The sequence below is a fragment of the Pempheris klunzingeri genome, chromosome 11 (assembly GCF_042242105.1).
Source record: "Pempheris klunzingeri isolate RE-2024b chromosome 11, fPemKlu1.hap1, whole genome shotgun sequence".
NCBI lineage: Eukaryota > Metazoa > Chordata > Actinopteri > Acropomatiformes > Pempheridae > Pempheris > Pempheris klunzingeri.
This window is the reverse complement of record NC_092022.1, coordinates 8,764,070-8,777,993: the sequence shown is the minus strand read 5'-3', so window position 1 is coordinate 8,777,993 and position 13,924 is coordinate 8,764,070. Positions and strand designations below refer to the sequence as shown.

General features: G+C 40.4%; 1 protein-coding gene across 1 annotated transcript in view; it reads left to right on the top strand.

Annotated features, from left to right (window-relative positions):
• Positions 1 to 13,924, top strand: part of kazna (kazrin, periplakin interacting protein a) — a 158,930-nt gene that overhangs the window by 41,188 nt on the left and 103,818 nt on the right. Inside the window, exon 3 of the mRNA XM_070838944.1 lies at positions 7,754 to 7,940. Within this exon, the coding sequence (XP_070695045.1) occupies positions 7,754 to 7,940 (187 nt within the window). The remainder of the gene's footprint in view (positions 1 to 7,753; positions 7,941 to 13,924) is intronic.

Sequence of the window (13,924 nt, the reverse complement as noted above, 5' to 3'; positions counted from 1 at the left end):
GAATATTTTATTGGGGAGGCCAGGCTCCCTCTGGCCTCCAAGAAAAACTGCCACTGCTAATTAGTGTGCAAAATAAACATTTTTTGTGGTTTAAAATGACAAACATTGCTAATGGCAGATTATGTCAGATGTAGATAAGTAGCATGAATTGCATAACTAATTTGACTCTACCGTAGGTGTTACAAAGAAACAGTGGTCTACAATTGTGAAGTGTGAGTCTTAAGTGTAAAGATGAACAATTTAATCTTATCAATTTGATTATTCAGTATTTGGAGTAGTAGTAGTAGAATTTTGTACAGGAGTAGGGCTAGACCAGACTTAGGTACCTACATGCTGAAAGCAAAACCTTAAAATAGGTTTCAAAGGATTCAGTATTGACAAGTGGATTCGATTCTGGATACAGATTTAGTAAAATCACATCAAACACATCAAACAAATAAAATATAAATTATCCTGGTATTAATACTTTGGCCATGTGGGGGCAGCAAAACAAGCTGAAAAACACAACATAGTCATATCAACATCTTATAAAGTTGTTTTGGTAAACGTGTGGGGCAAACAATCTTGCTCACAAAGGACCACATTAGCATTTATTTGGAGCTGTCCAATATTTATTCTACTTTTTGGAAAAACAAGCTGCTCACCAAACTAGTTCCTAACTTTGTTTATCTTCAGAGATAAGGAGCTGAAGTAAGTCTCCTTCACCAACACTTGGGGGATTCAGCTGGTTTGTACAAACACTTGGTGGAAAACTGGTGACCTTTTAGTTATACAACTGTCTATGTAATCCCTCGGGGTTAGATAGACAGTTGTCACCGCTCAGAGCTGTCTCTCTCCCATCCTCCAGCTGCTCAGTATTATCCATTTTCAGATAGTTCAAACTGTGAAGGAGGAGGAGGGTTTAGAATAAACAGATTAGTGCAGTGAACATAATTCTGTGTTTTTTCAAGACGTGTGTCTGTTCTTTGTCTCGGTTTGACCCACCCCAGTGGAATGAGTGCATAACTCTTCTTGTGTCACACAGTAACTTCCTCATCTGCTCCCTCTTTGCAGAAATGATCCTTTATGCATAATTGAGATGGTGCACTCTGTTATTGGTATGGAAAACTGCTGTTAACACACTTTGGCACAAAGCAGCAGGGTGACCTTACACTTGAGTCATCTGGATGTCTTTTTGTATAGTGTAAGTGTATAACTGTTGATTCCATCTCATTACCAGACTGACTCAAGCCTTGAATACCTCTACTTAATTTAATCCATGACCTGTTACGTCTGCCAGATTGTTTATTCTATGTAACAGGGCTTAGATACCCTCATTAGTAACACATTATAGTAATGCATAGGCATAGGTCTGCAAGAGCTGTCCTGTTCTTCTTGTGTCACAAAACTGAGGCGCTTCATTGTGTAGAACTTTAAACAATCATTACTTATTGTAACCTAGACTGACCTGAAATCCAGTAATGTCATTTTTTTCCAGATATAAACAGTGTGGGTCCACAAAGTCATAACCCAGCAGGAGCAAATAAAAATGTCTCCATAATGGTGTGCTTGGATGCAAACTTTAATAACAAACACATCCTTGGAAATACTGGGTTGTTTGGTTATATTTGTGACTCATATGGGAAGAACACGTTATTTTGTGATCGTTGTAATCCTGTCACGCAGGATCTGTTGCCCCACTATAAGCTCTCTGTTTGTAGAAGGAGCCTGAGGGCATGTTCGGTTTCTTTCCTTTGGGTGCTGCCTACAGCCTCTACCCACAAGTGACAAGATGTAAGAGTTTTGGCACAACAGTGGTCATAAATGACACAAACCTGGTAAATGTTAAGATCTTATTGGGAAATATCTCTCTACTCTCAGTATTTCTTTCTCAGTCTCTCTTTTCCTCACTGCCACCCTTTATTTGTCCCCCTCCACCACTGTGTGTGCTTGTTGTTTCTGTGTATTGTCTGTTCTGACTCTGCAGAGAAAGTCTTTTCTTGCTGAGCCCCATTCTCCCATAAGATAAGATGATCTTGATAAGTGATCAAGATAGTGTTCAGCTACAAAAACCCCATTTCCTTGCTCCTCTAGGGACATTAAACCATTTTCTTTTGCTCGAAAAAATAAAAATCAAGCAACCCAAGAATTCACGTCAGCATGGCCCTGCATTACAGCATCTTTTCCACCTCATTGGCTGGCCTTTCCAGATGCTATCAATGAGCAGGTGATTTTGGTGCAGTCCATAAGTTCTGCATTGCAGAGGTATAGTCTGAATCAGTAAATACAGTTTGTGGTGTAGGTATCTTTACATTGTTTTCAGACATCAAAGCAGCATCCCTGACTGGTACTATACGTACAATGCAATCCTCTTTATGTAGGTCATATCATATTTGGATTGTACTGATTATTTCTTCCCATATGAATGATGCACATTAAGATTATTCTTTACTATCAAACTGAGGAAGGTTATGATTGAACACATCCTTAGATTAGTATTTCTGTGTGTCCTCTGATTGCAATGCACATACGGTAATTAATTAATGAAGCTTTTCATAGGGGAAAAACAAAATAACTTATCTCATTCCATGTCTATATCTTTATTTTTTCTTTTAGCGATTTTATGAGACACCACAGAAAAGGAAGCCTATGCCCTATCCTATAATATATAGAGAGATAACACTAAGCTTCATTGAAAGTCCTTAAAATAACCCAATTTTTTATCATGGTAGCCTTTCATACACCTTGCACCTCCACGACACCTATTAACGCTGAAGTTTGCTCAAGATTTACACTTTCAGCTGCTGAGAAATTGATCTAGAAAAAGTTTGTGAATTGTTTGTGTTTGAAAATGTGACAAATTAGGAATTAATTGCTGTGCTATTGCTGTCAGAGGAACTACTGAGACATTAGACAAGCAAACGCTGGCAAAACGTGTAGCAGTGACAGATATATACATTTTCTGGAGTTTTTTTTTTCTTTTACCGCCACAGCTGAATTCTGTTTCTGTTGTTGCCAGGCAACAAATACCATCCCAGTGACTGCTTGTGAGTCTTGACTGTTATTGCTTAGCAACAAAGTTCCACCCCAGTAAGTAAAAAATTAAATCAGTGAGGCTTAAAAACTACTGTATACAGACCTCAGTGCAACTTTTTTGCATGACTTTAGTTGAATCCGGCAACTTGGCTGCAAAAGGCCTGCTGTGTGGACAGATACTCAGCTGCAGCACAATGAAGAATGGTCGCAGAGCACTGATCCCACTCCCCACTGTCTCCATTCATATGCTAATCCAAACCCCCAGCACACCCACTAATTACTGATCCTCAGTCAGCCAGTGGGTCCTGATTCACTCCACTGACCAGCAGACACATTCGAGACCCCCAAGAGAGAGATATGAGCGACAGGTCATTTGTGTGATGGACACACAGACGTGAATTAAGTTTACAACTCAAGCTCATGTTTAGGGCTTAATTCACACTAAACCAGTAACCACTCTTAGATGCTGAGTTGATAGGAGTAAGGATGTAAATCTGAACCGACAACTCAAAACAACCTTGAGAACATTTCTATGAGTTAGGTATTCATTGTTAAGCTGGTGTTCCATATGAAATATGTTCCAATATGATAAAAATAACCAAGACCAAAAGGCATTCTTGATTGATGCTTTTTCCTGCTTTTTTTTGTCTTGTTTTAGTAGCTGTGGAGACTGGAGAAGATAAGTACATAAGTTCTTCATGCCTAGCTAAAGTTGGAGGAACTGAAATCAGATTTAGTCCTGCTCGCTCCCAAAATCTTTTCTTCCCGAAACTGCCCCAGATTCTCATGTAGTTTAACCTAAAAATAAAAAAACTAAATGCAACCTAGGGAAAGTTTCAACCACTGTATGGACCAAGAACAACTGTAATAGAGCACACACATGCATACAGTTTATGTTTCAGGATAAATGTGATTAAAAAAACTCACATAAAATAATTATTTCTGGTAAATGTGAACTTTTTGAGGAAATTAGACATTGAGACAATAAACTGTTGTATCAGCTTAGCTTCATGTTTTATCTGTGAAACCTGTTTGTTTGCCTTTTTCTTCATTTGTGAAATGAAAACATCGGATTTCCACATAGTCCAATGAAGTTTAAGTGTGTGCTCTGGTCATACTTCAGTGATAAAATCCTAGTGCATCGCGGAGCGTCTCTCCTGCTGACAGCGCTGTCAGCCAAAGAGTCAATCACACTGGCCGGCTGGACAGAAGGTTGTGCCACTGCCTGGTTCAAAAGTAGTTTAGCCGACTTCACTGACAGTCATCACTGGAACTGAGACCATCGGAGGGGCCAACAGACATGAGTTGTGCTGCCTTACCTAGCGCTGCCCAGTGTTGCACTGCTCCTGGTTTCCAGAACCTCTCCGTACCATCACAGTTGGTCTTGTGGTTCAGGTCATTCTGAGACAAGTTTACCGCCTGCCATGCAGTTGTTCTTGTGTACCATGTCACAGCCAGAAAAAAGTGCATAGATTCGACCGACAAAATACAAGTTGACTTCTCGACTGATAACTCGAATCATTGACTTTTAGGGGGCAGCGCTTGGTAAATGTGTCTAACAACATACAGTATATGCAGCTTTACTGACAGCAAATGTACTCCTGAGGACCAACAGCTTGAGGGTAGGATTTAAGATAAAAATAAATTCACTCACAAACTTGGACATCACATCATCTTAATTACCCACCAGGGTCCAATAGACTTTTATGACACCTGACAAGAGATGAATTTCATTAATGAACATCAAATGACTTTGGGATTATTAGACCCCTAGTGTATACGTGGGTGTGTGAATGAGTGTACAGTGTGTGTTTGTTTGGGCCTGTCCTCCCCTGTGACTAATGTATCATATGCGCAGGAGGGTCATCTATAAATAACTACATGATGTTCATTTACTGTGCGGGAGGGGTGACTTGTGTCTGGGCAGATGGATGAATGGGTGGACCGTGTTTGTGTGTGTGTGCTGTTCCTCATCCCCTTGCTTGCATACTGTAGCGGCAGTTAGCAGTGTGGACCTCAATATTTGGCCCAGACACATACTTCCATGGTGCCTGAGGAGGTGGTAACATTTTCTGGATGTACACAGCAGGTGCTTGCTACCCTGGCTGGTGCAGTGTGGAGGTCCGTGCTCACCACATGTACGAAGGGCTGGGGTCTAAGTTCACATAACCTCGGGAAACAATAACACCACAGCTGTACTGCTGAGTGAGTGGGCAGGTTTTGACAGCCGAATGTCAGATTATAGCTGAGAAATGCAGGGTTGAGGGGGGAGCATCAGGTGGGAACTGGGGCAGGTTTCCTCAGCCGAGGGACCCACAGACAACTGCAGAGTAGTGAATAAGTGTGTATTCTTCATACTTAATTTCATGTCTTAAACCACAACTACAAAATTAACCTATTTTAGCCTATACCCTATCTTTATCTGTCATTTGGTGTTGGACAGGAGGTGTTTAGTGGGTTTATCAGATTTTTTTTAGCTGAAAATCGCTTTTAACACGAGGAAACTGCACCACAGCCGTCATCAGATTCTCACTCAGATTCTCATTTTGTTGAATTCTTTTTGGTATATGGAAATATATTACAGAATTTTTCTCCAAGAGAGCCCTGTCCTCTCGACAAAAATGGGAACAGCACAGGCAAAACACAAAAACAAAGATACACAAGCATGAATACATTTTAAAAAAATCATGTATAAATAATCAAAATTGCTTGAAGTTTGGCATAAGATGCGTAGATGTGTGTAGATGTATGAAGATTTTGGGGAACGTGCTTTCAGTATTTCAAATGAATCAAAATATTAATCTCGTGTAGTCACCAGAAAAACACCTCAGTTTAATTCTTTAAGCCCTGTTGTGTGTCTGGTGCCTATTGACAAACATGTTAATTCTCTTTCAGCTTGCAATATTGAGCTTTAGATTTATTTATATTCATCATGAGTCTTTTTTTATGCCTATAAGCCTATAATATCCATGCGCCTCTTATTTGATGTCTGGAGCATGTTTGACATTTGGAAGTAATACCATTGGCCAGCAATGCCTCAACTACAATAAAAGCAACAGTTTGCACAAACCCTGACTGCAGACATTTTCAGCGGTGGTGCTGCACATGGGCATTAAAGTTTCATTCGCTGTGAGTGATTAACCTTATCTTTAAACAGGTGGCAGTCACTATGTCTGCTGCCTTTATCTGTGGATTTTTTTTATCTAAAAGTAGAAAAGGGAGAAATGCAGAAAAGAACTTGGGAAGGGTTATATTTAAGATATACTGAAAGATGCATTTGTGTTACAGTGTTGATCACACACGAGCCCTTTTGAGGTGTGGCAGTCATGTGTAAGCTTAGGAAAATGTTTCACTTCACCAGTCTGACTGGGAAAGTCCGGTTAGGAAAAATAAGTAACATATCAAATGGCATCGCAAAAAGCACTTCAATTTGCAAAAGTTCTGCTATAATTAATTGCATATATATATGTATATGTATATGTGTATATGTGTGTGTGTGTGTGGATCATTCCTTGCGTAATAATGAATCCTTTAGTTTTTGTTTTTATCTCTAACAACTATTTCATTTATCATCTTTTGATACTTACTTAATCGTTTAGTTTATAGAATATCAGAAAATTGTAAAAAAAACTTTCAAAAACATTTCCAAACCCATGTAAGTAGCAAATCTTTACATTTGAGAGGCTGGAAGAAGCGAATGTTTATATTTTTGCTAAACATTTTGTAGATTGCCTTATCCATTAAGTAATTAATCACTTCATCAGTACTTTGGTCTATGGACCTCAGAGGGTTCAGTTTTAATGGAAATGCATCAATTCCAGATTCCTCTGCACATTTGAATGCATGCACAAATGCACACTTTTCTTATCTTTAGCTGGACACGTATGCCAGGCTGTTATCTTTAACTTTTCTTAAACATTATAGCTTGCATTTGTATGCAAGAGGAATACCTTGCTGAGCTACTGTGATGAAAGCTTTGTTTGCATTACTATTATTGTTTTCTCCCCACAACCGCCTCTTTGTCAAACTAATGATTTCCTTCCCTTTGTCCATGAGTCTATGTAGGGAGGTGCGTGCAGTATACAGAGAGAGAGAAAGAGGAAAAGCAGCAGTGTTTCATTGAAGTCTGTTTTCACAGGCTTAGTTAGTCAGTCAAACACACAATCCCAGAACCTTACTGCAATATCTTCAGAAGACAGCTGTGCTGAGGACCTCGGACTTCCATGTGCTCATATGGTCTAGCTCATTCCCCCCCCAACTTTCCTTGCAAATGGTACAGTCCATTTAAAAAGGTGCTTGTCATCTCTCAATGCTCTGTGTCCTTTCAACAGTCAGCTGCAGGGAGCACATTTCATAGGGGCAGTCCTGGCTCTCTAACACATATACACACACACACACACACACACACACACACTCTCGTGCTGTTACGGAACTCTCAGACACACACACACACACACACACACACAGGCATGCTCCCACACTGACACACTCACACCACACACATACCATCTCTAAAGCGTACACCCCTTCCAGCAGATATACATTTCCTTAGCTGGATGCCTCTCTTTAAGGGAAAGGACAAACTGCTTTGAGGATTTAACTTGGCTTTCTCATAAAAAAGGACCGAGAACAAACAGAAAAGGGAAAGAGGAGGGATTTTTTTGGGAACACCTTCCTTCACAGGAAATGGTCAACCTGTCAGCATGACACCTTGTCTGGATTCCCCTCTCCTCCTCAGGCAAAAATCCTGAAAATGATGGATGACAACAAGCAGTTGGCCCAGCGCATCGATGGGGCCATTCAGTCCGCCAGCCAGGAGGTGACCAACCTGCGGTCAGAGCTGAGCGCCACCAGCCGCAGACTGGCCGAGCTGGGGGCAAGCGACTCTGCCAGCATGCTTGAGACCCTGCAGCACAACCACAACGGTAGGAGAGCCGCTCGGAGAGTGGAGTGGGACTAACTGTGTGTGCTGAGAAGCTGCGAACATGTGCAGAGGGATGAGTACACTCTGATGCAGCTGTGTATAATCTTGCAACGTGTGACCAACTGTATCTATGTGCATGTGTTTCTGCGATGTCCACGATAGAGTTGAAGAAGCGTTGCTCCATGGGAAAAAGTGCATATTTGAAAGTCAGTGAGTGAGTGGATGACTTGAACAAAAGAGGTGAGGGGTTTCTGCTGGCTTGTGTCCACTCTCAGTTCTTCCACAAATCCCCTCTCATGTTGAATAATTAACCTCCTGAACCTTTAAGAGGGGGGTAGTGCTGCACTTTAGTAAGGGCAGAGTGGGTAAAGTTACAACCTCTTTTCACTCTCTGGCACTCTGTCTGCTAGTTCATTCGGTCCTCCCTTAACTGGGCAATGGATCTGTGTCTCTTGAGGAGGAAGGGAAAGGGGGCTGGTTTTAGGGTTGCCGTGGGTTACTGTTACTGAGAGCTGTTTGAATAGCTGCCCAGTCTGTAGAATGTTGTCCTGTGTGTGTGTGTGTGTGTGTGTGTGTGTGTGTGTGTGTGTGTATGTGTGTGTGCTGCAGCTGCTCCGTTTCAACAGCCCTTTGCCAACTTTTTCTTCCCTCGGTGAGACACATAGATGTGTGTTTATGCGTCTGTGTACATGTATAATCACAAGTGGCTACATTTGCATGTGTGGGTATATGTGGCCATGGGTTGTCATATCCTTGCAACTTCTGGCACACACATACTATCACACTCTTGCTGTTTCCATAGCAGTCAGCTGGTACAGTGAGCTGTCTGATAGGATACGTTCCATCTTGGCTTTGGCAGCGCTCTCACTTTGAAACCACATATCTCTCAGATACTTCCGAGATCAAGCTCAGTAAAAGGTCTGCTCATTTCCTCTCTCACTTTTCACGAGGAAAAACTGGTGGCTAACATTCCCTTTACAATGACAGAGAGCCATTTGGTCCTCAGCTGACCTCTGTAGAGGAAAATGTGAATGCAGGGTGCCTTACACAGCTGGCCAGGAACAGTTTGGTCATGTGTCAGCATTGTTTTCAATGGACTGCCCCTGTCGCTTTGTTTTTCAGTTATTTGTTTTCTGCTGGTGTGTGTGTGTGTGTGTGTAAGTTGCGGTATCCCTTTAACCCTGATGCATGCACACACTGCTGCTGTTTCCATAGCAGTGTGTGTGCCAGTGTGAGTGACGACAAGCATTCCTCTGGGAGGGTTTGAGCACTGATGTCATTGTCCCTCGTAGCCGCTTCTCTGCTCAGCTGAAATGATGCCTGAGATGTGCATGTTCGGTGATGGAATCACATTCATGAAACTCACTTAAATACCACATTAACATCACAGAGACTAGAGAAAAGGACTTTCTGACTGCCCCATTGTTAAAATTTACACAGTGTGTCTGAAATGATACACTTTCAGAAACTGACACCTATCTGTAGATCTCTCTCTAGATGGATTTTGTCTGAAATAACTGTCTGAGTGCCCCTTTTTTCCACAAAGATGACACGCACATGTCCTTTTGATTCTGAAGATTATGGTTGCTGATTCTTGCCTTTGTTTGACCTATATATCTTCCCACTGTCATTGTGTATCTGTCAATAAGTCTTCTTTTTTGCCTCACACCCACTTCTCACTGTGTGTTCTCAACCCCCTTTCTCTCCTCCTAGCTGTTCTTTACAAGCCCAGGGTGTATAATAGAAACGGCTGGGGATAGGGGGATTAGGTAATTTATCACCAGTGGCTATGTTGGGAAGGGAGGTGTGTGCTGAGGGTCGCTGGTTCATTGCACAGCCGGCAGAGTGGGAGTCCGTAGGGAGGCTGTGTTGGGGGTGCAACCTGGCACTTCACCACCAGCAGCACTAACCTTGCTAGCTGGCTAGCTTACCTTAATTGCATTTTTCTGCCTGAGGGTTTGCATTTGCATGTTAGATTCAGCCCAGCAAGTGTGTGCAAAACTTGCATAAATAAATGGGAGTACATCATGAATTATCTTTCTATGGTGGTGTGTGGGGAGGTTTATCCTCCCAAGTGTTTCTAAAATACATACATACACACACATGAGAACCAGCCTCCACATCTTTCTCAACCCATCTTACACCTTGTCTATCCGCTGAGCTCACTAGTATCCTCATGTGGCAGTTCATGAGCTTCCCCGTGGACTGAAATGGACTACATTTAGCTTTGTTGTGGTGCTGAGGGGCTGCTTATGTAGAAAAATGCTGAGCAGCCATGAAACTGGCTCAAAACTTCTGCCTGTGGCCCCAATTTGTGCAGTTCTCATTTTGTCTTTGTGTGTGAGAGACTGTCAGGCCCAGGTCCACTCCACAAAATAAAAAACAGTGAACTAGATCATATACTTCTTTGTGGCTACCTTTAGCTGGAGGTATTTTAGAGGTGTCTGTCATTTTACTTTGATAAAGTTTTCAACAAGAGTTGTAGTGAGCGGCTTTACATTCAAATTGTCTTAGAATTATAATGAAATGCTTCGTACAGCACATTTAATAGAATTGCAAACAGAGGGAAACACTCCTCTATCTGCAGTGTCCAGTTTGTATGTGGCACACATAGTCAAACCAAAATTACGAACACTAAACCGTCGCTAAATCCGATGCAACCAACACAGAGCTGTTGCAAAGTAACTGTCATAGTTAGGGTACTTGAATGTTTTATTTAAGGACAATTAAAAAAAAGTACCTAGATGACGTTATATAAACATGTACAAGACTATTTATAATGGAAAAAGTGCTGTTGGAAATGGACATTTTTTGTACTGTTTTTGGTGGATATTTCACAGTAAAATGAAAATTTATTTCATAGAAAATTTGCCACGGGGAGAGACTTATGTGCTGGAGGCAAACCAGGGATATTGTAGTTACATGTTTTCTTTTTTTTTTTTTTTTTGCAAATTATGATAATAATGGACTTTATTTGTTGGACTAGGTCTCAGTGTTTAATTTTCCATACATCTATAGACAGCTTTTAGAAGTTGTAAAACTCTTTGGCCAGCTGCACTTTACCTTTCTTTTTCGTAGAGAAATGGTGACAAGTGGAAGCTAACGAATGGATGTACTGAAAATACTTTCCTAGTGTTTATCAACCTTGTTTACTTAGTACTAGCTCCTGCCACATTCAGCTGAATGTCACTGACTTCTCCAGAGCTTACTTTGGGTCTAATTGTGAAAATACGCCGATACTGTCGCAGATACAAACGTTGGATGATTTTGAAGCTGACTGTATTCTATTCCCCTCAAAAGGGCCAATAATGTTTATTTATTCAGAATTCAGAGGTTATGTGAGAAGGTCAGTCTTATTGCATTTAATGACTCATCCACGCATTCACAAGATTATTGAACACATTACTGCCAAAACACAAAGGGCAAAATGTTTTTTTTATCTGAAGCTCATCAAAAAGTTTTACACAATGTCAGGGTAATCATTTGAGTTGAACACAGATTTTATCCTCGTGATAATTAGAAATTCAAAAATATATAAATTTTTCGAGGAAGGGTTATCCAGAGGATCAGAAATGAGTTAGGCCTATTATATCATTTAGCATGGAGGATTTGCTGTCTCTATACATCATTAATGAGCAGACAAGCTCCGCATGTTAAAATGCTACTGACACTACAGTTAGGTGATGTTCTGTAATTCTGTTCACGAAAAGCCTACTTGGTCATTGACATTAGATATTAAACAGGATTAAGAATATCGGGAGGGTATTTGTGTAAAATGTAGTCGCTCTTTTAGAGGTGAAGAGGAGAGCAATGCAGACATGACAAGACTGCTTATGCTTTTAATATCATTAGCCAGACCTCAAATTAGGATGAAAAAGGTGCCTCTAGCCCAGACCAGCATCTGCACAGCATGTAGTATTGGGTGTTTTTATTTGCTTTAAGCTCTATTTCACAGTGTCCAGTATTCTGTTTTACTGTCTGGGAAATAAAAACACTGCCTGTATTCAACATTGACCTCTCTGGTATCACCCCTAAGGCTTTATAAGGTGACTTAGCATTTCAGTGAAATTACTCTATGATTACAATTTTTACGCATGCATGCATGCAGACCGTCCCTGCTCAGCAGGACTCCCATCATTCCATGTACAGCGTTAACATTCAATTGTCAGTATATTAGAGAGACACTACTTTCACAGTAAATGCTTCATTAACATCCAGAAGAGCTTGGACTTTTGTATTCCTGCAGCGTGCGGCATGCACACGTGCACACACAGGCAGATGTGACATGCACTCCTAATTCCCACTATAACAATTAAATGTGTGTATAGCACCAGGGATGGACAGGGTACTTGAATGTTTAACTCAAGTACAAGTAAAAAGGTACTAAGATAAAAGTAAAAGGATGCAAGTTAAAATATACTGCGCGTAAATATTAGTGCGTACATTTTTGAAACGCAAAGTATGTGTGGGGAAAACATTTAGCCTCCCAAAAAAGTGCAAAAGTATAAAATAACAAAATTGGCACATTACACCCTGTGGATACACCTGATTGTCAATTATACAACCACCTTCCTCTGTTTAGGCTTATTAGAATTAACCAGAAAAGAGGAAAGTCATAGAATCAAACAAACATGACCCACTATATATAAAAAGCTATTTACAGTGTGGCAGGTGCAGCATGCATCACTAGGCTAAACATTAAATACTCTGCCACTTGTTATACAGCAGAATAAAACATCACCATGGCAGACAAGGCAGACAACACATGTTTAAATATATTAAAGCAAAAAGAGAGCTGCACAGTTTTTAAACACATTGACACATCTCCACTAGAGAGAAAGCCACAACCATCACAGTGAGTCTGGTGTTGTACTGACCTGTCTAAAGAGCAATCTCCAAGTCCTGAGCACTGCAAAGTAATCTGCAGTCTGTATGTTTTCCAGAGTGTCGGCTAAGTGCACAGAGACGCCTCTTTGGACATGCAGCTCTCTGGACCTCTGCCCTCCTATGATTGCAGTCACACCAACTGCTTCCTGCTGTAAAGTACACTGAACATGCAGCTATCAACATTCAGAGTCTGTCATTCCACTGCTATCTGTCTGCTAAAATATTTCTACATTTAAATTCCAAGTCAAGACTTAAAAAAATGCAAAACAGTTTTACAAGACTCACAGTTGATTCTTAACTTAAATGTGTGAAATAAAGACAGGATTTCCATAATTTGGAAAGACACTTTTATATCTCAGCCATTTGAAAATGTCATCAGGCTTTCATATAATGTTCCACCCTCTTCAATTAGGGTAATGTATGCAAAAATGGGTCTTTGGAATGATTTTTTCCAGATTTGCTTAAAATGTCACTGCTTTCTTTTTAGGAGTACAATTTGAGTGCTCACTTAGTATATTACACTGACCCTTCAATAGCCCTGGAAATATATTTTGTTGAATACATTATTTTCTTATCATGATGATTTTATTATTTCAGTTATTTATAAAATTTCAGTGCAATGTCTACTATAAATATAACTACTTATGAATGATATATGACTACTTCACAATATTTGTTATATATAAAAAACGCAGAGCAACATTTTAGCAAATCAGCATATTTCCACATGCCAAAGCACTGAACATCTGATCACTACCTTTGTTTCATCAAACCCTCAAGAAAAAGATCATTTCCACATCTGTATTCTTTTATTGTTCGTTGTGCTTCTGTCAAAATCCCAGCAGATTCATTCAAGTGTAGAATGTCATAGATTACAGGTTTTTCCATGAATTGCATTGCCTGCTGTCTTTTGTCTTCTCAGATGATGTCTAAAAAACCGGACGTTTTGCAACATGTCATTACCTTTGCACCCTGTCACACTCCCTATCATTGATTTGATGAAGAGCGATAGGTGTGAAGCTGCTGTCACTCAAGAGAGGAGGCATTTGGTGTAGAATGTCAGCTGGGTGGCTGAAAAAAAAGAAACAAAAAGACTGG